General features: G+C 41.0%; 1 protein-coding gene across 1 annotated transcript in view; it reads left to right on the top strand.

Moving 5' to 3' along the window:
* LOC137322945 (PC3-like endoprotease variant B) overlaps positions 1 to 27830 on the top strand; it is a 544890-nt gene that overhangs the window by 65405 nt on the left and 451655 nt on the right. The window contains exon 2 of the mRNA XM_067986203.1: positions 4308 to 4497. Coding sequence (XP_067842304.1) covers positions 4318 to 4497 — 180 coding nt within the window. The 5' untranslated portion in view covers positions 4308 to 4317. The remainder of the gene's footprint in view (positions 1 to 4307; positions 4498 to 27830) is intronic.

Raw genomic sequence — 27830 nt, 5'->3', positions numbered from 1 at the left:
TTGATCGCTTCTTCTAATGTCATGCCCACCATGTTAGTCTCCCTGGCAAATACTGAGGCAAAATAATTATTTAATACTTCTGCCATTTCACTGTCATTAACTGTGAGTTTATCATTTGTATCCCTTAGTGGCCCTATCCCTATCCTGATTTTTCTTTTGTTATTTATGTGTCTGTAGAATACTTTACTGTTTCTTTTTGTATTCCTTGATATTTAATATCATAGTTTCTCTTTGCCTTCCCAATTGTTTTCTTTTAAAACTTCTTTCCTAACCTTTTTGTATTCCATTTTGTCATCCTCTCCTTTCTTGTCCATGTACTTAGTGTATGCTTTTTTACTTTTGTTTCAGTTTTTAGTTTCAATTTTGCCCATATTTCTTTATTCATCCATGGTGTATCATTACTGGCTAGTTGGTTCTTGCTCTTAAGTGGGATATGTTTCTCCTGAACTTTGTTGATCACCGTTTTAAATGTTTCCCACTGCTGTTCTATTTCATTGTTTGTCAGTAAATTTTTCCAGTATATTTTCCCAAGTTTCATTCTCATCTCCTGAAAATCAGCTTTTTTCCAATTTATTACTTTGGTCTTTATCTTACTTATGTCCTTCTCAATCTTTATCTTAAACCTTATTATGTTGTGATCACTACTGCCTAGATGTTCCCCTACTTTCTTCTCGTATCTATTCTGCTTCATTTCCCATTACTAGATCCAGCAGTGCTTCCTCTCTTGTTGGGCTTTTTACATACTGGGTAAGAAAGGAATCCTGCACACATTTTTCCTTCTGGACAGTAAGCAGTGTAGTATTTGATGAACTTTGTTGTCTATCTGCTTCTATAATTGGCACTAAACCATGTAATGCATTCTACTGCAAATTTCTGAGAAATGCACCAAATGAAGTGTCAAACATGAAAATCTTCTGGGAAGCATTCCTCCCAGATCCACCTAGATATACAGTGTACCCACTTCTAAAATTGCCACTACAACGGTATAGTCAGAACCCTCTCCCTCATTGGTTTGGCATTTGTGCCATTACCAGCCAGTTCATAAGAAAAAAAAGGTGCAGGAACAGACCACTTTAAAGCCTGGTATGTGAGTGCCCATTTGTCCCTTGAGGTCCAGGAGAATAATTGAAATGATGCAAAAATGTGACAGAACAGTATTTAAATTATAAATTAAACATTCTCCAGGAGTGCATTATTCCATATTGCCTAACCAAATAAAGAATATTTTTAGAATTGCTAATGCTGACTCATCTTAAAAAATAAAATATTACCTGAGATTTAGTCTGTTCATTTTTATGTTCTGTCCTGTTTACAGTTTATATGAACATTGCACACTTGAGCAGCAGGTTGAGGTTTTTCATCATTACCTTGGTTGATACTGTTCATTGTTCAATTTAAATGGGTCAGTTTTAAATTTTTATTCACCAACTATGAGAGTCTAACTAGTGTTGATGGCCTTAATTATACAAACTCCATGCAGAGGCTCTGCTTGAAATGAATCCAACACCAGACCAAATTAACGTTTTTTTAAAAAAAGAATCAGAATTTTATTGGTTTAGGTATTGGTGCCATTTTACACTTTGCTTACACAGTATTTATAAGGGCAGAAAATGATACAAAGTGCCAGAATTTGCTGAGAAAATAATCGTGAGTTAAAAGTGCACGCCTTTATTAGTGTGTAAAATAATTCAGCAATTTGCAGCGAGGAAAAGATACGCCGTGAGTTGTGAATCGGCACAAATTGCTGGATGATTTGCGTGGCTCCGCCATTAGCCTCGCAAAAACTGGAGCTTCCTGTGAACCTCCTCATGAATGTCAAGAAATTGTTGCATTTGAGCTGTAAAAACGAAGTGAACTCACCACAGAAAGTGAGGGCATCAATTTGAGGTGCAAAATTAGGAACTGAAGGGTGAGGAAAATAAATCCAACTCACGGCATTCACCGCAGGATGCCCCCTCCAGCAAATTCAGGGCCAATGGTAGTACATACTGGTATAATAATGTTATATGCAGGTTCAGATCTTTTGTTGGCAGTGGCGACAGGGAAGGGGGAACTGGGTGGAGTGAACAGGGCCTATAACTTACTTTGTCCAGGATTCTTGTGGCACCTAGAGCAGCTGACAGTGTGTTTCCATCTTCCTGTACTTGCCTGCAACTTTCCAAACTGAAAGGAGGACTCAAATTACCCAACACATGCTATTACTAGACACCCAATTTAAGATTTAAAAGTCCAGGTAGATTGGGCACTTGAGGAGGCCAGTATGCTCCACACATCATCCATCATGGAAAAGCTGGGTTCCAAACGAGCCTCATGAAAGAAGTCCTGGTTTATGTAAGGCATGAAAGTCCTGCCCCTTACAAGGCATTGACGAAACTCGAGGGAATGGCACAGAGCCGATGCATGACGGTCTCCATCTTTCTTTCCTGTTGAGTTGCTGGGCAGTAGCCACATTTCCTGATGTAACTAGTTTTAAATATTATCAAAGTTATATAGCTGCAGGACTGCTTGTGAAGTTAAAATGACTGTACTTAAATGCAGTTCCATTGTGAGATAGTTAAAGTTTTACACCATTATGTTACTCATTGATATTCGGTTCAAAATATTTCACTAGTAGTCATAATCCATTATTTTTTGTTGCAAACATTCCTTTATAAATATGTACACTCCCGACTGGGGTAACCACACTTTTGAACAATGAAATGACCGTCTAAGCATTAGAATAGGAGTCAACTGCGAAAAAACATGAATTTCACATCTAGTCTATTTCTTGTATTCTTAACATAACAGTGTCAGCAATTTCGGGTAAAAGGAATTTAGAAAATGTATATTTTAGATTTTCTCCGCTTTCCATCCACCAACTTGAAGGAGTTGGCTCCTTGTGGGTGCAACTCCACATGTATCAATTGCTCTCTTGTACTTCCATCAAGCAGCCATTGAACCACATGTGAATGTCAACAGGCTATTCAGCCTAGGATTTTTTTTATTCGTTCACGGGATGTGGGCGTCGCTGGCAAGGCCGGCATTTATTGCCCATCCCTAATTGCCCTCGAGAAGGTGGTGGTGAGCCGCCTTCTTGAACCGCTGCAGTCCGTGTGCATCACAGGTACGCCCAATCTTGTCCATGGCTCTTTCATCGAAGATACACAGGGTGAGTGGGAGAACCCCTGTCAAAATCCACCTCCTAATCTCTACCTATGTGCACTTCCATCACTGGATAACAATCAGGAACCCTAGATTTTCCCCAACCAAACTCTGGGGCTCTGAGGCCAATTGCCCCCTACTGCCCCTCAACACAGATCAGGGAATCAAACCTGCGATCTTCCTGTTTTGTATAGCTTAGTCACTCACTGATTAAATCTGCTGAGCCAATAGCGGGAGCCCTGAAATGAATCCTACTTGTCATGGTCTCAAACCTTCATTTCTTAAAACAAAATTAGACACTAAATGTCACTATTTTCCATTGACGGCGAACCCTATTTCATAAACATCCAATGTTCTGCAGAGTTACTTGCAATGAGTTTTAATGCTGTAGTTGCGTACTTTTGCACAATGCATAATATTTTCCTAACTCCAAGGTTTGCATGAGTTCTGTGAAAGAGGCAATACGTTGCCTGAAATCAGAGCTCTGCGAGTCCTGGGAATGTTGATGCACATTTTCTATTTGCGGACTATTTTGAAAACGTTAGATTTCGATAAATCAGTTTGTAAAAAAAAAAGACTTGCATCTGTACAAACCTGTTGTAAACCTTGCCGGAAAAATTGAAGATTCTAAAAATGCAAGCTGCACATATATATATGCCGCGTCTTACATGCAGTTTATCTTGTTTTACATGACAAGACAAAAGAAATGGCGAAAAATAGACAAGGAATTACCTTTTTAACTGGGGAGGTAATATTTCATAAAGTTTCCACGCTGCATCTCTCCGTTAATAACTGTTGAAAAAAATAGATTTTGAAAGTAGCGTTGAGAATGTGTGGCTTCAACTCGTAACTCAGATTTCTCCACCAGTTTTCTCCAGTCCTTTAAACTTGATAATGTGGAGTTGTATCTTCAAAGTGTTTATTTTGTGATGATGTTGGTTTTTGAAATATTCCGCCAGCTAAAACCTAGTTATTGTAAATGTAACCTTTAACAAAACAATAATGCCACAGACAGGTTGAGACAAGTTGTTAATGTAACCCATAAGATGTGGATGTAGTACAGTATGGTGTGGTGTTGATTAAGTTTCTGTTACCAGTGTGAGTGCGGGGAAGTTTTTCATGTGTGACTCGTTTTAAGCGTTGTCTGATCCTTTTCCCATTTTCAGATTTAGATTCATGGCCTTTGGAAAACTCGTCCAGTTATTTTTTGCCCTCTGCTTCCTGCAAAGTGTGTTGGTAACCACTAGAGGGGAGGAGACTGCTGGTCCTCTCAGCTACTACACCATAGAGATAGACGAGGGAGAGGACGTAGCCAGAGACGTGGCTAAAAGGAATGGGTTAGACTACGTCCTGCCGGTCAGTGCAACTGTTTTAAATATTGTATGACACTTAAAAGAATTTATTTTTTAAAAAATTCAGTGCTTTTGTGATAATTACTTGCAGAAGAAAGGCATCTCATATAGTTAGCTGTGCAGCCAAAGCCACTGCTGTGAAAAGAGACATTGAGGGTAAAGACTGATACTTGCACAGTTTAGGTTATTTAAACAAAACTAACAGGTTTCAAGTTGTATGTCTTTTTCTGCATGCCTTCAAATGTTTTTTTTAAAAACATATCACACTATTGTCTCAAGAATTTAATGAATGTCCTAGAAATTACAAGGTTGTTTTTTTCTTAATGGAATGTGCATGCAGTTAGAAATTAATTTATTTTTTAAAAATAAGGTAGATATGAAACCAGTTTGATTAATTCCCAGGAAGATAAATGCAAGGTACTCCTTTTAGTGTTGGGGAGACAGTGGCAATTATTGAGATGCAATAGTTCATGCTTTGTGTCCAGAGCATAGTGCTGACATTCTCAATAAAATGAAACAGCTGTCTCATTTATTTTCTGCTCTGTTACTTTAAGAAGTTGAAATTATGAATAGGAAAAAGGGAAGCATGCATATGAAGTGTTTCTGCCTCTTTTATAGTTTTTATGTCTTTTTGCTAGGAAGTGGATGCACAAACATATGACCTAATTATTTGCTTGTAACTTATTTTTATGATAGTTGCTCTTTTATTTTTTCCTTTTATGTGGACTATATTGAAATTTAAAAATACAATTTTTATTTACACAATTAAATGCCAGTTTATGCCAAAGGCTTAAAAAAATTCTTGTGAACAATTAGAAATCAACGGGAGATGAATGTAAATACTAGTGACATTTTACGATTCAAATCTAAATGATTAAATGAAGTTGTCAAGTTTTACCTGGAGAAATGCTGTTGTAAAATTTCCGTATATCTGTGATTTTGTTACTTAAGACCAGGGCTGCCACAGATAGTTAACCTTTTTGGACACTGCAAGTTCAACCTGCCTTGGTTATTTGACTGAGCTCGGTGTTTCTGCTCAGAGTCTCCCAGAAGGTTAACATGCTAAAAAAAATTAGCTGCAAGCTGGTAGGAATGACTCTTTGTGTTGCTAATTATCCCACTGCATAATTATTAATATCACGAGTGGGAACAGGAAACAAGCAGACACCAAATAGTTGAGAATCCTATGATTCTGGCAGGAAGCTAGCCTGCATTAATAAAATGTGCCTGTGCCATTATCACAGTAGATAGAAGTGTTCCTTGTTAAGGATCATTTATTAACTGAGATCATCTTTTAGTTCGCCTTAGGGTAATGACTAATGTCAATGGCAAATTTCACAGTTGTCTAGAGAAATGAATTAAATTTGCAATAAAAAGCCCTTTGGCTTGTTGTACATGTTCATTTATTGGAGTAGTTGAACTAGAAGAACTGTAAGGCAACCAAGAACATCGGCTTAATTTTCCTTATGTATAATAGTGACCTTTTAGCTCTATATTGAAATTACATATTATGAACTAGAGAATGGAATTTAAAGCACAAGCTAGTAGTGGCTCCAGGTGTGGAGTCCCAGAGACATATAGCATGCAGTTCTTCACTAATGTGTTCCATCTTTGAAGTTAAAACCATCATTGGGGGAAGGTGTTACAGTTCCGAAGCAACAGGACTCTTGATTTTTACTACATGTTGTGACTAGTTGTTGTTTAATTTTATGAAAGAGTAAACACACTTTAATATTTGATCTTGATGTGTGTTAAGGTGAACAAATCCCTTACATGCACTAGTATAATGTAGAATTTAGCTACATAAACAGTAAAACTGTTTATGGTGAGTATCGAAAACTGTTTTGTTATGTTATAATTTGTGACAAATACAATCATGTTTTAAGATTCCTCCTGAATCTCTGCTTCAGAGGAGTACAAGTTTCTAATGCTTTCAATTGTATAGATAGTAAAAGCAGAACGTGTACTTGCTGTTTCACAGCTCCACTTCACTTTGTTATCGAAAACCTAGTACTTTTGAGCCCTGGTTAAAACATATTTAGTTTGTCAGTAGTTGTTACGATTAGAGCAGGATTTCTAACAAAATGACCAATTTAGAATATTTGGATTTATTCACTCATTTTGCAATTAAGCCTGAATGAAAGATACTCAAAACATTCTATGTTTGAAAAATAATTAGCAAAATGACCTATTTCAAGAACACATTTATGTGTGAAACATTAGTCTTTTTAACAAGCATTAAACTGAGATCTGTGAATGGGAGTAATAGATTGAGTGCTTTCAAAGCACCGAGTGGTAATATAATTGGGGACGTTGATGAGATGGATCAGGATTAAATGTTTACAACTGTACTTGGACTAGACTTCCACAAAATGAGAGTGAATGGAAAATACTTGATATATTGGAATTTTATGTTTGGATTAGAATTTTGCTTGGATCAGGAATGAAGGAAAAAAGCAGTTAAGTGGTGTAACAACAGTAACTAATCATTGGAAGTTTTACTAATAAGACACCACAATCATTAATAGTTTAATGCTGCGATGATGAAAATGTATTTTTGTTGTTTTGGTAATTATTTTTGAATGAGACTAATGAGAAATAATTTTGTATATGTGAGCTATTAATCTCACTCTTAAATAAACATATTTTGCTCACTTCACAACAAATAATTAGAAAAGGTTCACATCTCAGTCTGAACAATTAGCATAAAGGTCATTAAATCCTCAAAGCATAATGCTTGTCTTTTCCCTACAGCAGAATAGCAGAACTCAAATTTAGCAAGGTCAAAGAGCAGATTGCCTCTAAAATTTCACACTGCTCCAGTAGGCTTTCACCAGGTGCAAAGTTTGCCTCTGGCTATTTTTTCCATGTTTTACCTTGTGCTGTAGTGTGGGTAATGGACGATAGCATATGTTTTATATACAATAGTTTTTCTCTACAAATAAGTAAAAAATGATATCATTTAAAAAAATAATAGATGTATTCAATGAGAAAAAAATTGGTAGTGACGGTGCAGACTTTGCATTTCTGATCAAACTTGTTAGGTTTCATATCTGCTGAGGAATTATATCTGAAGCAATTAATGAAGTTAACGTAACTGGAACAGTGCTGAACCATATCATCAGACTTTAAAATTAGCCAGTCCGACTTCCACTGAGTAACATATTTCAATTTAATACAAATAAGGAGTAGATAACATAAAGGTCTTTAAAAGATAACGAGAAACCAAAGTTAGAGTTCAAATAAACAAAGTTTATATGTTGTGAGCAGTATTTATTGCATCTAAAAAATAGGTACACGTGCAGTAAATTTATATGCAAATGTGGATATTACTAACTGCTGGAATGATTGATTTTTTTTTCCAAGTATTTGAATTCTGCAACATTCTTCATGCAAGGTAATCCCAAACAGCATTACCCAATTACTTTAAACAATTAGCACAGTGAGAAAACAAATGACCTTAGGGTCTGAATCATGTCAATAATGAAATGCATTAAAGCACAAATCTTAACATCAGTTTGAAAGGAAAAGAAATACTAAAATGCCACACACATGTAATGTCCTGAGTTAATTATCATGTTGTACACTGTTATCGTTGCTGAATCTTATTAGTATAGTTTGAAATATAACATCCGATCCTTGCTATAGAAACGGCTTGTGTTTCCCAGCACTAAGAAGTATCAGCAGAAACCACGTGGAAGAGGTGCACCAAGCACAGGGACATTGATCACGTTTAAGTCCCACTGCCTCCTATTTTGCTTTGAGCTGTAATTTGTAAAGTTATCACTTCTGAATTATTAAACAGTTATAAGTATAAATAATTCACTAATCAACAAATAAAGTGACAGCCCATTAATCAGGCTGTGTACTTGTACATTTATGTCCCACTGAAGTCTGGGCCACAGCACTAGTCCCACTGAGGTCTGCACAATTTTCACTGCATTTTCACACTCATCTGTGGGGGGGAAAGTGCTGCTGATTCATTTTAATGCTTGACTTGTAGAGTAATACAACAATGGAGAGCATGGATTTTTTTCTTTTTCTGTGAAAATGAAGCAAATTCAGATAATCTTCCTTTTGTTAACTTTTTTTTCCACCCGGTACTGAATTTGATACAATGGCTTTGGCAAAGGGCAACATATCTAACCTAGCATAGGAAGGATTATTGCACACTACATCAGGCTTTGAAGTGCTGAAATTCATTTAAAAGCTCTACAATACAAATATTTTTTTCCACTGCACAACAGCCTCTAAGTCAAAGATATATTTTTGAAATGCTATCATTAGGTATTACAGAAGAGAATGAGTTAAACTTTGCTTACATTGTACTATTTTAATAAAAGGAAGTTAACCATTTATTTCTGGTGCCCACCGATTTATAGAGCAGCATCTACATTAAAGTAGACTGTTTGTTCCTTATCATTTTGGTTTTTATTCTTTGCTCCTTTCAGTTTTCTCCCTCCCTCTCGTGAATGTGCTGACTCTTTCTGAGTTTATGGTTCCACAGGTCTCAACCACCCTTCTGTGTCATACCCAAATTTCCATTCTTCATGCGTGTACCCAGGCGGAGAATGTCAATGGGATATTTAACCATGGTGTACTTCACAATTTGATGCCGTCTTCACCCGAGGTCCATATACAAGCATTTTCCAGCAGGGTGTAACTGGAAAGTCATCAAAAATAGGAATCCTGGTTGATTCTTTCCTCTTCCCTACCAGTAGAGCTGATGCAAATGTAACACTAGTGAGATTAGCTAACTGAGCACAAATCAGAGATTAAGGGCTCGATTTTAGGAGCGTGTTTCCGGCGGGTTACCAGCGGGGTGGCCCCGAAAATCCCGATCTCCGGTCACGTGACCGGATCGCGACGAAATCCCGGCCACTTCCGGGTACCGCGCTGACGTGCGGGGCTGCGCGCGCAAGCCCCGCTGGTGGGAATCCCGCAGGCAATTAAAGCCAGCGGGGTTCCACTTGAGAGTACTTACCTTGCTCGTTGTGGTCAGTTAATGAGCTGAAGCAGCTGTCAAAAGAGGAAGTGTGGGATTTTAGGTTCAAGGCAGTGAGTTTCCCACACTGGGGGAAACAGTCTCCCTCCAACCAGGCGTGTTGCAGCCAGCAGCCTGTGGCAGGTGCCAAGGCGCGCTCCACGGGGGAGAGCCCTCACCTACGCAGGAGGCCACCGTGTCACATAGGGCAACCCCTGCCCTCCACCACCCCCCGCCAAGCCAGAGGACAGACCGACACGAAACCGCAGCCCCAGTCCGAGGAACCACACACCTACCCTGCACAACCCCTCAGACCAACACCTGCCAGATGGGTGGTGTGTGGAGACCCTCGGAGGACGAAGAGCATGACCAGCACCAGCAGCCTCGCAGTCCATGCCGTCCGCCGCAGGGACGTGGATCCCCCCAACACGGTGTTGTTGCACACGCACCTGCACAGCAGGAGGGAGGGCTACCGCAGAGAGAGACGCGTCGCAGAGGGCACTACCCTCGCCACAGGGTCCACAGACCGAGGCGCAGCTCCCCGGACCTCTCCGAGCAGCAGTGCACAGGGAGGCGCAGATTCGCTCGACATGTAGTCGTGGAGATCTGCAGCCTCTTTCATGCCGAGCTGCTCCTGGCTGGCCCCAGCACCAACTGCTTACCTGTCGCTGGCAAAGTCACCATTGCCCTCCACACCTTCTCCTCCGCATCCTTCCAGGGTGCAGCCGGCTACACCGCCGATGTCTCTCAGTCGTTTGCGCGGACGAGCCCTGCAAATACACCTGCACCTACTCTGCAGTAACACGATGGGTGGCATCAGTGGTGGGTCCTCATAGTGATACCCAGGAGCGGGCATTATTGGACACAACGGACAGGATTCGCGGAGACATGGCAGTGGTGGTGTCAATATAATGTGTGCTGTTTGTTGCTCTGAAATTCAATATGGGTAACACCCATGACAAACCCTCAGACACCCTTGTGCACCCCCTTCATGCTGACGAGACGTTTGCCTTAGGCTGCCTACTGCACATATGTGATGCATGCCCTGTGGCTGCAGCACAGGTGGTGGCAGGTTGAGTGAGGCTGGCCGTGAGGGAGATGCACGAGAGGGTGAGTATGGGATGGAGCCATGAGATTGTATGAGGATTGGGTTGCGTGTTAGTGGCAGGATGAGTACTGGCGAGGTGAGTAGGTGGAGGTAAGATGAGGATGGGGTGTGAGTGGGTATGAAGGGTGATGTGACAGAATAGTGTTGGCGGTGCCGAAGGAGATTTGGGGTGGGGGCAGTGTTGTGGCAGACGGAGTGTAGGGGAAAGACTTCGTGTTCTCACTGCGGTTGACCTACTGCGGTCATTGCAGCGCCTCCTGCACTGTGTGCAGGTGGGCGATATGTTGGTGGCGCAGGTGACCCCCTCTGCCACTTCGAGCCAGGCCTTCTTGGTGGCAGAGGCAGGCCGCTTCCTCCCGCCCGCCGGGGGGAAGATCTGTGTCCTCCCCCTCCTCCTCACCCCATCTGATGATACCTGGGGTGAGGCATCATTAAACTGGGAGCAGCCTTCCCCCTGGGCTGCTCCATGCTGCAATTTGTTCCATTGGTTGCAGCATCTGTCAGTGGAGGACTGCCCCTTTAACTAGAGAGCCTCCAGCTGACAGATCGTACTGCGCATGCGCAGCCCGACCGACGCGCAGGCCAGCGCCGTGGACCCCGGAGGAGCAGGTAATTGATTCCTATTAGTGGGTTGCCTGCTACGATCGCGTGGGCAACCCACTAATTTCGCCGTCCGCGTTTTCGACGCTCCCGGAGGACCACCCGCTGGGAACCCGCAGGCCTGCTAAATTCGAGCCCTAAGTGTGGGACCTTACTGGTGTGTTTGGGCTAAGCACCTATCAACTGAACCATCGAGGGAAACTTAAACCTTTCTACAGCTTACATAGATTGAGTTTTACATGGAAAGTGTGTGTTAACTAATAATTCTAAATTTAATTTCCGCTTTTATTTTTTTTCTCTTTAACTTTAGTTATGGTTCTAGTACTCACTTATCTCTGAATTTAGCAAGCAATCATTTACGTTTTTGATATGTTTAGAAAGAGCTGATTTGCTCAGCATTTTTTCTTTTAAAAGTCTGTTAGTTTTAAAGATGTAAGTTCCACACAATACCTCTTCATTATCTCTAAAGAATTCTTCAGGTATATCTGCAGCAACACCAAAGTTGTACTGGAACTCCAGAAATGAATCTTGATCTGCCTCTGGAGAGAAGCAATGTGGGACCCCTTGGAGGGGCAGTCTCACACACTTGGGTTTGACACGGCATGAAGTTTTACTCCAGTGTATTGTCCACCTGGGTTTAAAAAGTGCTCAGGAGGGCCTTGGGATCTCCCTGGAGGCTTTTGAAAATTAGGCAGAGTTGATTTAAATGTTTAGAGAGTACAGACACTCCTGCCCACACTCTTAAAACACTAAAAAATGTACCATCTATGTGGTATAGGTTCATCCAAATGTGTAAGCACAGACACACAGCTGTCTCCTAGCGCCCAGAATATGATACAGTTTTGTCAATCGCGAATCATACTTTGCAGCTAGGAGTTTCAGATCTGTAGCACAGTATAGCTTGTAGTCTTGAATACTTCAAGATCTCTTCATGCCTTCTTTTGTGAAGAGTAAACATTTCCAATTTCTGTACCTCTTCCAAGGTATCAATTTAGTTACCGTCTGCTGTAATCTACAAAGCCAAGATGTCCCTACAGTAGTAATGATAACAGAATTGTATGCAGTACTGCAGGTACAGCCAGACTAATACTCTATACAAACTCAGTCATTTTCTGGGATCCATGCTCTATCCTTCTGACTATACACCCACAGATATTGTTAGCTTTCTTGCTGTTGCCACATTCTACACTGATGGTTTCAGAGCTCTATCCACCAGTACCCACAGATCTCTTTGGCTTTGTCTTTAGACTACTACCATTTACCCTATATTCCCACTGCTAATTCATCGTTCCCAATTTCATCACTCTTCATTTATCTGCATTAAACAACATTTGCTGCATGTCAGCCCATTTTCCAACCTATCCAGAGCCCTTTATATTTTGTCTACTTGTCTCCTGTTATTAGCAATTCTGCCTCTCTCCAGTTTTGTCATCTGTGAACTTGGCCAGTTTTGTTTCTTTCCCATGTCCAACTCATTTATTTACATTTCAGGCAGCAATGGCCATAGTATTGGTCCCTAACACACCTTCTAGTCATCTCCTTCCATACCTTTGTGGCTTCATACACAACTACCTTTTGTTTCCTCTCATTCAGCTGACTTCTGATCCATTTTAGAACTCCCCCATCCCATTTTTTGCTTTCCAATGTTGTAGATCATTCTCCTTTGTGACATTGTGTAACTATTTTGCTAAAATTTAAATATGTAACATCCATGTCCAAGTCTATAAATTGTTTTATTAAACTCCAATAAATTTGTCAAGCATGACATCCCTCCATACTGACTCTGTCTGATTATTCTGTATTTCTCTACATACCTCCTTCATTTTTCCTTCAGCACACCATGTATTATTTTAGTTATTACAGGTGTCAAGCTCATCTGCCAAGGTGATTTTTATACTCGTTTTTGTAAATTCCCTTCTAGAATCCTTGCTTCTAATGATTCCCTAAGGGTACTCAACCAGGAATTAACCATTTTAATTGGATACTTCAATGAGTACCCCAGTGTGCAGTCCATTTGGCCTGGGTGCCTTGTCCTCTTTTACTGTCAACCTATCCATTACCTCTTTGTTGGCATTCTTAATACTTCTTTGCCTCTCCCTAGAAATTCTAGCTCCATGTTGGTAGGGAGTCCTTGATTCCCTCTATCCACATAGACATAAAGAAATAGTTTAGGTTAACTACATCCTGATGTCATTCAATATCTTGTCATCCTTGGGATCCTTCAGTGGTCCTATTGTTACCTTAACCACCTGTTCGCTCTGTCTATATTTATAAATGTCTATGACGTTGCGTTTTATATTCTCCATAATCTTAATCTAATTTTCTATTTAGCTTCACATTTATCTATCTCAGTTATCATCATGTCATTATTCAGATAAAAACCACACCTCCTCACACTTTATTCTTTTTGTCCCTCTGTAGCAATCTGTATGACCAAATCTATACCATTATTTAGCAAATTTGCCACGATACACATGAAATCATAGCTTCCCTCACTAATCTAGGCCTCCATGAATTCAGCCACACGGATGATTCCTAGCATCAGGGGACAAAGTTATGAGGTGAGACCGGAGAAACTTGGGCTTTTCAGACTTGAAAGGACGTGACTGAGAAGTGATATTACAGAAATATATAAGCTAGTAAATGATACGAAAAAGGTAGACTCAGAAAATGATTTCAAGCTAAACAAGTAGGACAAAAAGACACAGATTCAAATCAGTAAAAGACCAAATGTTGGATTGCTATCAGGATGTTCTTCACAAAAAGTGTGATCAACAAATGGGGTGGCCTAGTGAAGGTGAAAATAATTTAAGAAACAGTTGAATGCCATGTAGAGGGGACTATTGTGTCTTCCTGGAAAAGGGAGTTAAGATTAGCTGAATGGCAATCCTCACCATGTTTATCTTGTGATCTGCTGGCCTCTAATGTTTGTGTACAGAATTTTTGGCATCCATAGCCCTGATTCGTGACCTGTTTTTTTTGTGTTGTATTTCTTAGTGTGATTGTATCCTTATACTTTGCCCATTTATTATATGTTTCGACAATTATACTGCTTTCTACCATGCCCTCTACTATTCCATTGTAACTGAAATAAAAACAGACAATGTTGGAAATACTCAGCAGGTCAGGCAACATATGTGGAGAAAGAAACAGAGTTAATGTTTCAGGCCGATGACCTGTCCTGCCTGATCTGCTGAGTATTTTCAGCATTTTCTGTTTTTATTTCAGATTTCCAGCATCTGTAGTATTTTGCTTTTGTTTTGGTCCATTATATTTGGCCTTCTAAATCTTTTCTAGTTCTATAATATTTTCATTTTTCAGCCTATTTTGTTTACCCCACATCACTCCAGCTGTTTTCAGGAAAGCTAAGATTGACTTGGCTGTGGTTGTGATAAAATATCCACTAAAAATAAAAACATAATCTATTTCATTTTTAAAATTTGAACAGTACCCTAAAGGAATGAGGAAATATAATCCTCATTTAAAAATGTAAGCAATGAAGCATCCAGGTCCTTTAATTGCGCTTACTGTTGTAATGAACCAGCCGAATAATATGTTCTTTGGACAAGATTACTATTAATAAAAGAGAGTTTTAAAAAAATTGAACGTAAACTTATCAAAACCCCAGTATGACTGTCTTTCTTCATCTTAGTTAGAGTTCCTTTTAAAAAGCACAAATCAGCTGAACTTTGAACTCTAAAATCACTTGATTATCACCTGTGTTTTGTTGATTGATAAAAAAGGTAAACCAGCCCCAAAATTCAATTTCTAAGCAGAACTCCCATGAAATTTCTAATTACTATCACCCATGAGACAGAGACAGAGACAGAGAGAAGGCAAGACAGAAACATATCCACCCATAGATGGATAAGACGCCTTTCCTCATCATAATTTGAGTTCCTAAAAGAAAATGTAAGCATTCTAATTACTGACACGTGTGAGATATGGAGAGCCAGACAGAGACTGTGACAGAGGGCTCAATTTTAAACGTAAATTGCGGGTGCGTTGGTTGGTTGGCAGGGGGGGGGGGTCTGCGAAAATTGCAGAAATGCAGAGTGGGTTTGGAAGCCGGCTTCAACCCGCCGCCTTCCGAGTTCCCCACAGACACACCTGTGTGCGCGCAGGCGTCCCGAATCCAGAAGTTCCGCCGGCAATTAAAGCCGACGGGATGAGAGTTAAAGAACCAAATGTACCTCATTGAGGTACTTAAGGCACTTTACTTGTGACATATTAGGTAGTTAGAACGATTTTTAACTTACCTGGGCAGATTTCCCACGGCTTCTGATTCACGCCTGGTCACCAGGCGTGAAGGGCCAGATCAGGCAAAAAAGAAATAAATCAAATAACAAATCATTGCACAAAGTTAAAACACAAAATCAACCAACCATTCCTCCCTGCTCCGATGTTCATTTCTCCGATGTCACCCCGATGTTCCCCTCTCCCATGTTACCCCGATTTTCCCCTCTGTCCCCCTCCCCGATCTTCCCCTCTCTCCCCCTCCCCGATCTTCCCCTCTCTCCCCCTCCCCAATCTTCCCCTCTCTCCCCCTCCCCGATCTTCCATTCCAGCACTGGATGATATCTCGCTCTCTTTCTCTTCTCCCCCCCACCCCCCCCCCCCCCCCCCCCCTCGGCGTTGCAGCTCCTGTCAGCAGCCATCCTGCCAATCAGGCTCGCTGCCGGGTGTGAAACCTGGACAGAACGTTAATCACCCTCAATTACATTGCGATCGCGTTGGAAACGGTAAGTTTTGTTTATGTGGGTTTTCCAGGCGCACCTTCACCCCCCCACCCACCCCCGCCACCGATGCCAACCCGCCACCATTTCAAAATTGAGCCCAGAGACACAAAGAAAGAAGCACGGACAGAAAAATAGGCAGCCCGGAGGACAGTCAGAGATAGACAGACAGACAGACAGATCCACTTCCAAGAACCAATCACAGACACCATATTCATTATTTGCATAAATGTCTTGGAGGGAATGCAAATGAGGTCACGTCCCCCGGACCCTGCATATCCCAGCGGGATTGGGGCAGAGGTCACTAGTAGATGCATCCTGGGATTTTGGACTCGCCCGTTTTCAGCCTCCAGATAACTAATTACATCTGGTACATCTTGCATACCATCTTGGTGACCAGTAATAAGAGTGCCATTTAATCAAAGATTTAGGTGGCAATATACGTCATAGACATAAACATCTTGATTGAATTACAGTCTTATAATTACTTCTTAAAAAAAAACACATGCTATAGTTACAATAAAATAAAAATGTTACTAATAGCAATTGTACCTAATGTTGAAGAGCACAGTATAACAGACAAAGAGAAAAAAATACCAATGATGTGAAGTGGAATAAAGACACAAAATGCTGAAAATACATGGCAGATCTGTCAGCATTTGTAAAGAGAAAAGGTGGATTATTACGATAGATTTTCAACTTGCCACCCAGGCATACAATTAGTGTTGTGGATCAGCCGCTCGCTATAGAAACTGCCTGATTTTCATTTCTATTGTGGAAATAAAAATCGGGCGGTCAATCTGCAATGCCAGTTTTACGCCTGGATGGCAAGTTAAAAATCTACCCTAATGTTTTGAGTGCCGACTTTTTGCCAGCTGCTTCCGGTTCTTATTAAGGCTCTGTACCCGAAACATTAGCCCATTTCTCTCTACACAGATGTTGATGGACCTGATGTGAATTTTCTGTTTTTATTCTGGTGCGTATTATGTTCTGTTTACGATTAAAATAAAACTCCAGTTTCATTTCACTTACCATGTGAGTGAATGGCATGACATTCCCATTATAGTAAAATAACAAACTGCTTATTGTGAAAATCGCAGGCTAATTATCTATTGTTTAACTTAAAGAAGCAATGGAATGTGCCGTGCACATGAAGAGAAAGTGGTGCCTCCAGTCATAAAGCACTTTAATATTTGTCTGTGCCCTGACCAAGTCTCTTAATTACATTTTGTAGAAGCATTAACTTGAGTTTAAATACATGAGTTGGTCTCAGGATAGTAATCCATTTTTTTTGTGCAAAGCAGTCAGCTTCAAGTCAGCTTCCCAACTTGAACAGAGATTACAGCCTGGGGGCTGATAATACACTCCTTTGCACTATGGGTGCTAGCTTGCTGCGTTTTCTGGGGCCAAAGCTCTCAGCCTGCGGTCCTCCTGTAGTGCACAGAGCAGTATAATGTGGTGGGGAAGTGTTGTGGTGCTGAGGTCTGCATACTGAGCATGCACTAGTCTCATTAAACCCCTAGATTTCAAGCAAGTGAACACATAGTACTATTTTGTGGTAACTTGAGGAGCTCCATGGGTACAGGAATTGTTAAAATGTCAAAGACTTTACACTTTTTTTCAATTTTAACAGTACATTTTAGTACAAAGTTGCTGTTATTACAGATTATTTCCATAATTTTGGCATTTTCATTTTTAAAAAATTGGGCAGACTTTTTGTTCCTTAAAATAATTTATTATTTATTAAGTGCGTCAAATACAATAATTGATGGTTACGGTGCTATAAATTAAAGAAGGTATGCTCGGGAGATGAGCAAGCAGCAGACTGTAACTGCAGACCTTGGCACACCTACCTGAGCAATACTGCGGACAACTGCTTCAGCTTCCTGTGGGTTATCAGGGTATGGGTTACAGAACTTTGCCATCTGCCAGCAAGCATACCTGCAACAAAATTGCAATGTAGGAATGGCACTGCCAGTGATTATCAAGGTTACCACTGCCCTCAGCTGTTATACTTGTGGCTTATTCCCAGCTGAAACTGTAGTTTCAGTTAATGTGCTGCTCAAACGTGAATTAAAAGGGTGATTGATACTTCATTCAGTATGGCAGCACTTTCATCTCTTTTCCCACTGAATAACATGACACAACTGCCCAACGTCACCAAATGCTGCATTCCCCTAAGTATCAAAGGTCAATATTGCCACGTGCTCAACCTGAAACTCATCCTGTTGTGTCAGTAAGTGATCATGTTTGTGTTACGATGATTTGATGTGTGAAGATGTTGGAAGGTATGAGTGTAGCAAGGCTTTCCACTGTAAGCTGTGCCTTGAATGTGTGTCCTGCTGAAGTGTGGGTATGCATGAGATGCAGTGAAAGAGCTGTAAGGTTGTTGAGGGCTCGCAATGGACCAGCGGTAAATGTGGGACAAATTGAAAGGTAATATTTCTTGGCATGTAATCTCGCCTGCACAATGTTTTTTATGGTAGTCTTACCTTGGCTGGTCCCTGAAAGTTTGTTGCCTTCTCTGTTTCTGGGTACTGCAGATACTGTACACAGTGTTCAGCTGGCTATCACCTCTTCCAAGTGCGGTGCGGTGCACTGCGATCTTGAGGGGAGGATACCTCAACTCAGCACATCCACTTCACCCGCCATCAAACAAGAAGTTGGGCTTGCGCTGCTCCACCACTAACTCACAAATTTCATTTCATGCTTCATTATTGGGTTTGCTTTCATTTGCTTTCAGTCTACCACTTGTCTCCCCAGCTCCCCGTTATGAACTTTGGAAACTTTGGCATATCTTTTCTTTAAAAATCAACTTTTCTAATGGAAGAATTTCTTCCCTCACTTGGCCATTCGCTTTTGAGTAGCCACATCCCATTAATTTTACCAAGCAGCCTGCTGCCAGGTTGTGCTGGATAACCCGTCTCCCTGTATTATTGTACTCATGTCATAGAGTACAGGCAAATAGTGCATGCCACATACGAAGCACCGGGCACACAGAACAATTATTTAAGTTAGTTGACCTTATATTTTATGACCCTTTTGCTCCACAGGCAAATGTAGGACCTCATCACCTTCCCCCAATGTTCTTTGCAGAATAGAACCTTTGGGTCATTATTTTCAAATCACTAAATAATGCAGCAATTTCATACTTGTATTGGATATGTCTATGCTAATTGTTGGCTATGGTGAAAGATTCAATATCAAGCGACACAAGTTAAAATGAGGAGGTTAGGAGTAAGGGACAAGGTCAGGCAGAACTTTATCATCCAAAGGGAAATAGACTTGTGGGATAAGTTTCCAGGAAAGCCACTGAAAAATAATGTAGAAATGTATTCAACCTGATGTGTATCTAGAAAGAGAAAGGATTGAGGGATATGATGAGAAGGTGGGTAAGCAGAGCTGATCCGTCAAAGAAGGCCTGATTTTTGGCCTAATGGCCTTTTCCTGTTCCCAAATATTCTTACCTTGTGATTATTTACTGTCACTGCAGCTGACATAAGGATGACCTTGTTATTCTTTTTCTCACTCAACTGTCTCTTAATAACATTTAATCATTCAATTCCTGATGTAGTGAAGCTCCTGTTGTAATGAAATTTTGAGACCGTGGAATTTTATTGCAGTAAGGTTTCATCATAACCGTGTTCCACACACTGTATCTATATCTTCAACTGTTCAGATTGTATAAGTTTTAATTTTCATTAATGACTATACAAAACATGAATATTTTCTAAACTAATTGGTTATGATAAGTACAAAAATTGTTTCTGAATAATGCATAACCGAGCAATTACAGATTTACATTCTGCTGAAAAAAGTCACATCTCATTACTTTTTGTGAGACTAGTGCGACTGTGTCATTCACGACATGGAATACGGGCAAATAGTTTGTCATTCTGAATAATCACAACTGAAAGATTTGAACAGTTAGCGAAAGAACGGATTCAAATTCAGTTGGAGCAGCAAGGTGCTATGGAGATTAGAGCTCTCAAAATCAGTACTACCATGCATCGGTTCAGTCCCGTCTCCACTTATTTCCAAAAATAGGCCACGAGCTGTGGTTGTGGCATTTCCCTGCAGTAGTATGGGCAATAGGACAAAAGAACCTTGGGTTGCACCTAGGAGCTCCTGGGAGCCAGTTACAGGAGGGTGTTGACTTCATTTGCTAGGGGAGCATGTTATATCCAGGCCTCTTTGGCAGCAGGAGAATGAAAGCCAGGCAGACCTGAAGCTGGGCAATAACTCAACCCCAAAACAAAAACGTAATAATAAAGTTCAAATTCAGTTGGGTTAAACTAGATTTCTGACAAAAAAGTCAATTTGGTTTCTTTTTTCCTTGCCAAAGAATTTACAGAGAATGTCAAAAATGAAGTGGTTCTCTGCATTCTTGAATATTTTATATTATTTATATATATATATGTACACACAAAAAAAATTCTGCACTCAAATGGTTAAGCAATTTTTATAAATGATTCTTTTAGAACCTTAATTATTTCAATATAGATTTGAAGAGGTTTAGGATAAGGGATACTGCAACTTTAAGGCACACATTTTCAAATCGATTAGCTAGAAATATGGATAGAAGTGGGGAAAAAAGAGAGGAACTTCAAGTCATCATTTGAACTGGTTATGCGTTTTTTACAGTACACACAGTATGACAGATTGATTATGTGTCTGTGTATGTGACATTTGCAATGATACTGCTAATGATTTGTTTGCTGAATACAAATGAAGTCATTTATAATGCGTTCCATAAATAAATGGAAAGTCTGAGATTTGGATCCTGGTAACGAGATTCAGATAAGGGTTGGCCATTTCCCAAATAAACATTGGCCTCTAAAATTTCTGGGAATATATATAGGTATGTGCACCATAATTATAAAAAAGAACATAAATGTTCTTCATTCAAAAGATGTGTATTATAGCTATTACCAATCAGCCACTAAAACCAAAGATTTTCAAGTTTTAATGCTTTTAATCTCCTCAACATCCTTGTAACCGCACATAAATGTGTTGCTTTGGGAGGTTCACAGCACGACACCTGTTGATTATAGGTAAAGCTGAACTAACTACAGCTATCTAATTGATGATGAAATGAACATTTCATGGAGTGGCCCCTAACTACATCCAAACAAATGCTGAATGAAATGCAAATACTGAAAGGAGAGTGAACTGACCAAACAAAACAGGAGCTTGTCTGATGTGGACATTTAATGCTCTAATATTTACAGGAGCTGGAAGATGCAAATTAAATGACTTAGGAATTTCCTCTTTAGCTTCGGAGAAAGCTGCATCAGCTTGTCAGGAATGACCTTTGACCCCTGAAACAAAATGCCCACAGCCAAAGCTGAAGGTTTCTGAGAAGGCTAAAGATATATATTGTCTGAACAGAGGATTCACCAATAATCACAAACAGAGGATCATCTGGTTTGGCTTCCACAGCTTTCACAAACATACCATCATTTAGTTTCAACCCCCCAGGGCACTGCAATGCAATACTGTACTTTTTATTTTGCGTCTTCCAAATATTCCATCCACCCGTTATCCAAACGAATTATTTTACATTGTAATCACTGATTACACTTGAATTCTGTGCTTTGAATTAAATTATTTTCAATGAAGAGAAGAGAACAGACCAATTTCTGAGTGAGCTATAAATACAAGAGTTGGTACCAACACACCTAGATTAGTTTTGGACATCAAAAAAACAAAACATCTGTCACCGGACAATGAAATGTCACTAATACAGGACATTTTGGACGAAGTGAATGAAGGCACTTCAAACTCCGCACAACACATCAAGCTGAAAAATGATCCCAAGGAGACTCATGTTTTTCGGTGAAAGTTGAATGTGTTAACTCTGAACTTGGTTTGATCACCTGTCATCTGGGATGAGGGGGAAACAGTTTCCCTATTGTTTCTGCCAAGTGGTAGTCTTGGAGGTGGGGTGGAGTTAAAGACAGGGGCTTGTGGGAAAGAAGAGACTAGTGAATTGCATAGAAGAGCTAAAATACAGAAGATGGCATGTGAAAACACTAGAAAAATGACCAATTATGACCAATTAATTTTGATTATTATATAAAAAAGCACAACAGCTTTGATCAAGAATTTTTTAGTAGTCTTAGAAAACAGTACCCCAAATCTGGTTACCATGTTGTCCCTGATGAATGTATAACATCTAAACATTTCTGTTTTAATACAACAAGCATCCCTTTCTTTAGATTAAAAAAGTCAAACAAATTTGCCTAACAATAGTAAGCTGAAGTCTGAAGAACTAAGATTTTGTCATAGGGCAGATCCATATTTTCAAACAGCTTGCTGTGTAGAATAAATTAAATAGCCAAGCTAAATTTCAACTCTTTGCAGACACCAGTATGCAATTTAAGAAAATGGAAGGCAGTTGATGCAGGACATATTGAGGGAACTGAGACTTACATGATTGAAAAACACAAATGTCTTATTGTAGTTCCAGAACAATTTTCTTATGGTGAACACATGTGCCAACCATCAGTGTTTCACGTTGAAAATGTGGTCCAGTTACCGTGTCAATATTTGCTGGCAGAAATGAGCATGGGCTTCTCTCTTTCTCTCCCCCCCCACACCCCCCCCCCAACTCTGCCCCTATATGGGTCCAGCTGCTAACTCACCAGGCCAGTCTCTCTTTGTTCAGTGCTGCTCCCAGTGCTTCTTGCTGAGTTTGCAGCCTCTGTGTACTGTAGATGGCAACTTTCATGAAAGCAGGAGGTCCCACCAACCCAGATAATGTGATTTGTTCATTTAAATACATGGATTTTGAATTTGACTGTTGTGAAAATTCCATACAAGCCCTGACAACCAGTAATGGCTGGATCTGTTCATTGAGTTGAGTTATCAGAAGGTAGTCAAACAAATTGGAAATGCCACAGGCAAAGATAAGGTGGACTGAGTAACTCCTGCAGTGAGAAAAAATTGTAGGAAAACTAAAGATTACATTTATAAAAGTAATCTATAAAAGAATAATTTAGTATTAGATTGTAACTCTTATCACTTTGTCAACTCGTGGAATTAGAAAAAAACTTTCTATTCCAAATATATAACTATTATATCACTGTTACACTATGTGCTTGTTCATTGTTTAATAAATTTGCTTGATTTCTTAAACTAGAAAAGAAATGTCATATGATGCTCTACCACTTTTTTGAAGAATTAAGTGACAGCTTATGGAGGCATAAAATAGTCCAGCACCTAATAGCAATTACCAAACAGATCTCAAGGTAGTAATAGACAGCCTCGACAAATGGGGCTGCCATTTGCCCATCAAAGGATTACATGATACTAGCTGTACCTTACCATTGGTATCACCACATCTAGTGCAGGACAACTTATATTTAAAGGTAATAAGGCCCACCTTTGTGGTCTCGCTGGGTCAATCAATGTACCACTAGCTGAGATCCAAATGGAATACTGCTCATGCACAGGAGTAAAAGAAATAGGAGTGTCTACACGGTAATGAGGTAGATTATGTAGTTGAGAACCAATCAACCATGTAAGCACTGGGTCTACCGTGTGAGCCCTACCTCTCTAGTGAGAAAGTGGCCCTGTGTATCTTTGCTCTCCTGGAAGATGGAGAAAAAGGCAAGATTATAGGGGGTAGATTTTATCTTAGGCCACCCAGCGTAAAAGGGATGGTAGTGGCCCAAAAATACTCAGATTGCAACTTTGACAGACAGTTGGACAGAACGTATGCTGTACATACTCCAGTTTTACCCAGTGGTTCAGCAGAAGAGGCATCAAAAAAGAACCTTCTTAAAATTATTTGTGTGGGGCAAGGAGGAGCTCTGGGACCCCCCCCCCCCAACCCCGGACATACCATCCTACCAGCTGGGTCGGCCTCCGTATTGCCTGATATTGCGCTAGCCCAGAGCTGACAAGGTGCCTGTTTGGCACCCACAGCATGCTACTGAGACCTGCCACTCTAAAATGGTCCAGGCCTCCCACTGGCAGGATCAGCCAGCCGCAAGCTAAAATCTACTCCTAGATCTATTCGATCTATAAGACAAGTTCCTCAGCTCAGTTCTCTCCTGCACAGAAACAGCAAGCCAGGAAATTGTTGCCAGGTTTTCATCACTGTTCTCATGCAAACCAGGCTGTGCCAATCAATCTTTTACATAAGGTAGATGTGCACTTTAAAGACAATGCAACAACAGATATGTTGCATGTTCTTCATGTATATCTTCTTCATCATGATCATCACCACCATGTTTGATGAGGAATACTTTTTTTCCCTGCTGTTCCTCCATATCATCCTCTTCCTCCTCTTCATCATTCTCTGCTCCCTGTTGCTGTAATGCATCTGCAGGAAAGCAGGGCATAAGAATGAGTGAGTATAACCCCTTGAAATTAAGGAGATGGAATAGGGTGTGCAAGCTTCTGGCTTTATGCTGCTTCACAAGAAAGCCATGCCACCTGTTTAGGTGTGCACCCACTAGCCTGCCACCTGCCACTGCTTGAGTGGATTGCTTTCCCACTAGCTCTAGACTTCTCCTCATGTATGTGGGCTCTCTGATGTCAGGGTATTCGCTATGATCCCCTGCCTTTCATGGATATTGTGTGTAACTTTTTCCTGTTTCTCCTGTAAGATTAAGTACTTTAGGTGAAGGCTATCCTTTTGAGGGCGATCTCCCAATTGGTACTAGACAGCTCATGTAAGTGGAGAAAGTAATTGCTGTTTTGGGCTCATAGGGGGAGAAATTTAACTCGCGCTGGAAACCGGCGCAAAATGGGTGGCGTAATCGGAACACATACCTGAAGATATCGGCCTGAGGCCCGATCAAAATTGGGTCTCGGGCCTCATCCACATTCAACTGGCATCCGCAGCTCTCCAATCAGGCATCCCAATGCAGCTTTCCAGTCAGGGCCTGATTGATACCCGCCTGCTCCGATGCCAATAAGCCCTGATGGGGTGAGGGAGGGGTGGCAGGCCGAAGCGGAGAGGGGTGGGCCCAGGACACCAGCAGTGTTTTTGTGAAGCCACAGTTGTGCTCCATATTCCAGCCTACCTGTGACCGATGCTGCAGCTAATCAGCTAGTGATAAACCAAAAAATAAACAGTAGCGCTATTTTTTTCTGGAGTTCCTACTGATTAAAAACTATTAATAATGTTGGGCTAATTTATCAGGGGAATTATAAAGTAAACCCATTATTATGTGTTTTATGTTACTAAGATTGTAGTGTAAATTCAGTGAGGCTATATTTCCAAATAACTTGCACAATAGGAGAATGTAGATCGGAGAATGGAGCGTGAAAGTCAGTGGCCCAATTTACAGTCGTTCTAATTTCCCAGCTATTAGGATTAATGTGGCATCTTGAGCATGTGAAAGGTGCTAAACAAATGCAAGTTCGTTCTTTCATCCCAATGGATGAAAAACTAGGAGCAAGAGGTTTCAGGTATCAAAGCCCAACTCTCCAGTCTGTTGAAGAAGGTTCCCTGCGGGAGTATAGCCTTGCTGAATTTACCTTTGTGTGTACACTTTTACAAAATATTAACTCTAATTTCTGAAAAGGTAATCCAAAAGAAGTTCCAATTACATTTTGGATTATACTCTTGGCAGATTATCTGCAATACAGCTTTACAAAGATCTGGCAAACATTAATTTGATTTACAGGTTAACATGTAAAGGGTTGGAAGAATGAAGGAAGCTAAGATTATGGCCATTTTACTCAATTAAGGCAAAGATGTATTTTCTCCAGAAGATTTTTCTTGTTTGCGCTACTCTTACAGAGAATATTTTAAACAGGTTAATAACTTTGTTAAAATGGTGCACACGGGAATTCGATGCAACTGCGTTAACCAATGCACTAAAAATACTGCATTAAAGAACTTCAGCCCCACTTCAGTGATGAAAATATATTTTGCCTCAAGAAAAATTCAATGACTTATGGCAGAGGCTGACTTAATTCAGCACCCTAGTGCAATAAACCAATTTTCTATCTTTAAAGGTGCTGCATTCAGCACTATCTCTCGCCCATGTGTGATGTATTACAGATACATTTAATGAAAAAGTAACTAAATAAACACAATTACTTGACCCAGATATTTTTACTGAACTTTTAGATTTTTTAAGAGGTAGGAAATATTTGATGCATTTTGTTCCTGATACCCCCTGCTGTCATCGTCTGTAGGTCATTTAAATGAGACTTATAGTCCTTTGTTTTCCCATTCTTCATTTCTTTTGTGCCATTCTCTCTATCTAGTATCATAATATCATAGTAGGTGCAGCACAGGAGGAGGCCATTTGGCCCATCGTGCCTGTGCCGGCTCTTTATAAGAGCTGTTCAATTAGTCCCATTTCCCTGCTCTTTCCCCATAGCCCTGTATATCTATTGAATCTGCTTCCACCACCCTTTCAGGCAGTGCATTCCAGATCATCACAACTTGCTGCATAAAAAAATGTTTCCTCATGTTACCTATGGCTCTTCCGCCGATCACCTTAAATCTTTGTCCTCTGGTTACCGACACCTCTGCCACTGGAAACAGTTTCTCCTTATTTACTCTATCAAAACCATTCATGATTTTGAACACCTCTATCAAATCTCCCCTTAACCTTCTCTGTTCTAAGGAGAACAACCCCAGCTTCTCCAATCTTTCCACATAGCTGAAGCCTCTCATCCCTTGTACCATTCTAGTAAATCTCTTCCACAACCTTTCTAAGGCCTTAACATCCCACCTAAAGTGTGGTGCCCAGAATAGAACATAATACTCCAGCTGAAGCCTAACCAGTGTTTTATAAAGGATTAGCATAACTTCCCTGCTTTGGAATACTCCATGGGGCCGATTTTTGGATGGCAGAGCGGGTGCGTTGGGGGCGGAGGGCTCCTAAAATCGTACAAATCCGGAGCGGGTTCAGAGCCCGGCTCCAACCCGCTGACTTCCGGGTTCCCCAGTGACGCGTTCGGATGCGCGCGCACCTCCCGAATGCGGGAGTCCCACCAGCAATTAAAGCCGGTGGGATGATCATTTACATAGATTTACAGATAGTTAAAGTACTTGAGACACTTGATTGACTAAACATTTTGGCAGGAGTGCAATTTTGAAGGATCCTCAGCGTGTTTCCCGTGCTGTGGGAAACACTCCCTGTTGCAACAGACGTGTTTCAGCCAGCAGCCAGTGGGAGATACAAATGCTTATTTGACAGGTGGGGAGAAAATGTCATTTATTGCAGCAGGGCACTCTGTCACTTCAGACAAAGTTTTGGCTGCAAGACCTTTGTGTTTTCACTCAAAATTCTTACTTTCCAAAACTCTGCCGTGCAAACATAATTACCTACTTTGCGGACCCCCTCAAACTCAGGATTGGGGGGGGCGCCATGGCTGCATTCATCGCTTCATCCGAGGACGAGCAACATCACCAGCCTCGCCTGGCACGGCATCCACCTCCACCACATGGAACTCAACAACATGGTGCTGTGCCACAGGCACCTGCACAAGACCATGGAGGGCAACAACAGAGAGCGCGATGTCACAGGAGGCACTACCCTCACAACAGGGTCTACAAACTGAGGCTCAGCTTCCTGGACCTCTCTGAGGAGCAGTGCATATGGAGGCTCAGAGTCAGTCGCCAGGTAGTCGCAGGCATCTGCAGCCTCCTTCGTGCCGAGCTGCTCCCGGCTGGGCTGAGCAGCATCTCCTTATCTGTCGCTGTCAAAGTCATCACTGCCCTCAACTTCCTCGCCTCCGGATCATTCCAGGGTGCCACTGGGGACATCGCCAGGGTCTCTCAGTCATCTGCACACAAGTGCATAAGGCAGATCATCGATGGCTTGTTTCGCAGGGCCTTGCACTATGTCAACTTCCCCATGGATGACCTCAGCCAGACGGAGAGGGCAGTGGGATTCCACACTGTGGCTGGCTTCCCACGGGTGCAGGGTGTA

The sequence above is a fragment of the Heptranchias perlo genome, chromosome 6, assembly GCF_035084215.1.
Source record: "Heptranchias perlo isolate sHepPer1 chromosome 6, sHepPer1.hap1, whole genome shotgun sequence".
Classification (NCBI taxonomy): Eukaryota; Metazoa; Chordata; class Chondrichthyes; order Hexanchiformes; family Hexanchidae; genus Heptranchias; species Heptranchias perlo.
This window is presented reverse-complemented; position numbering and strand designations above follow the sequence as displayed.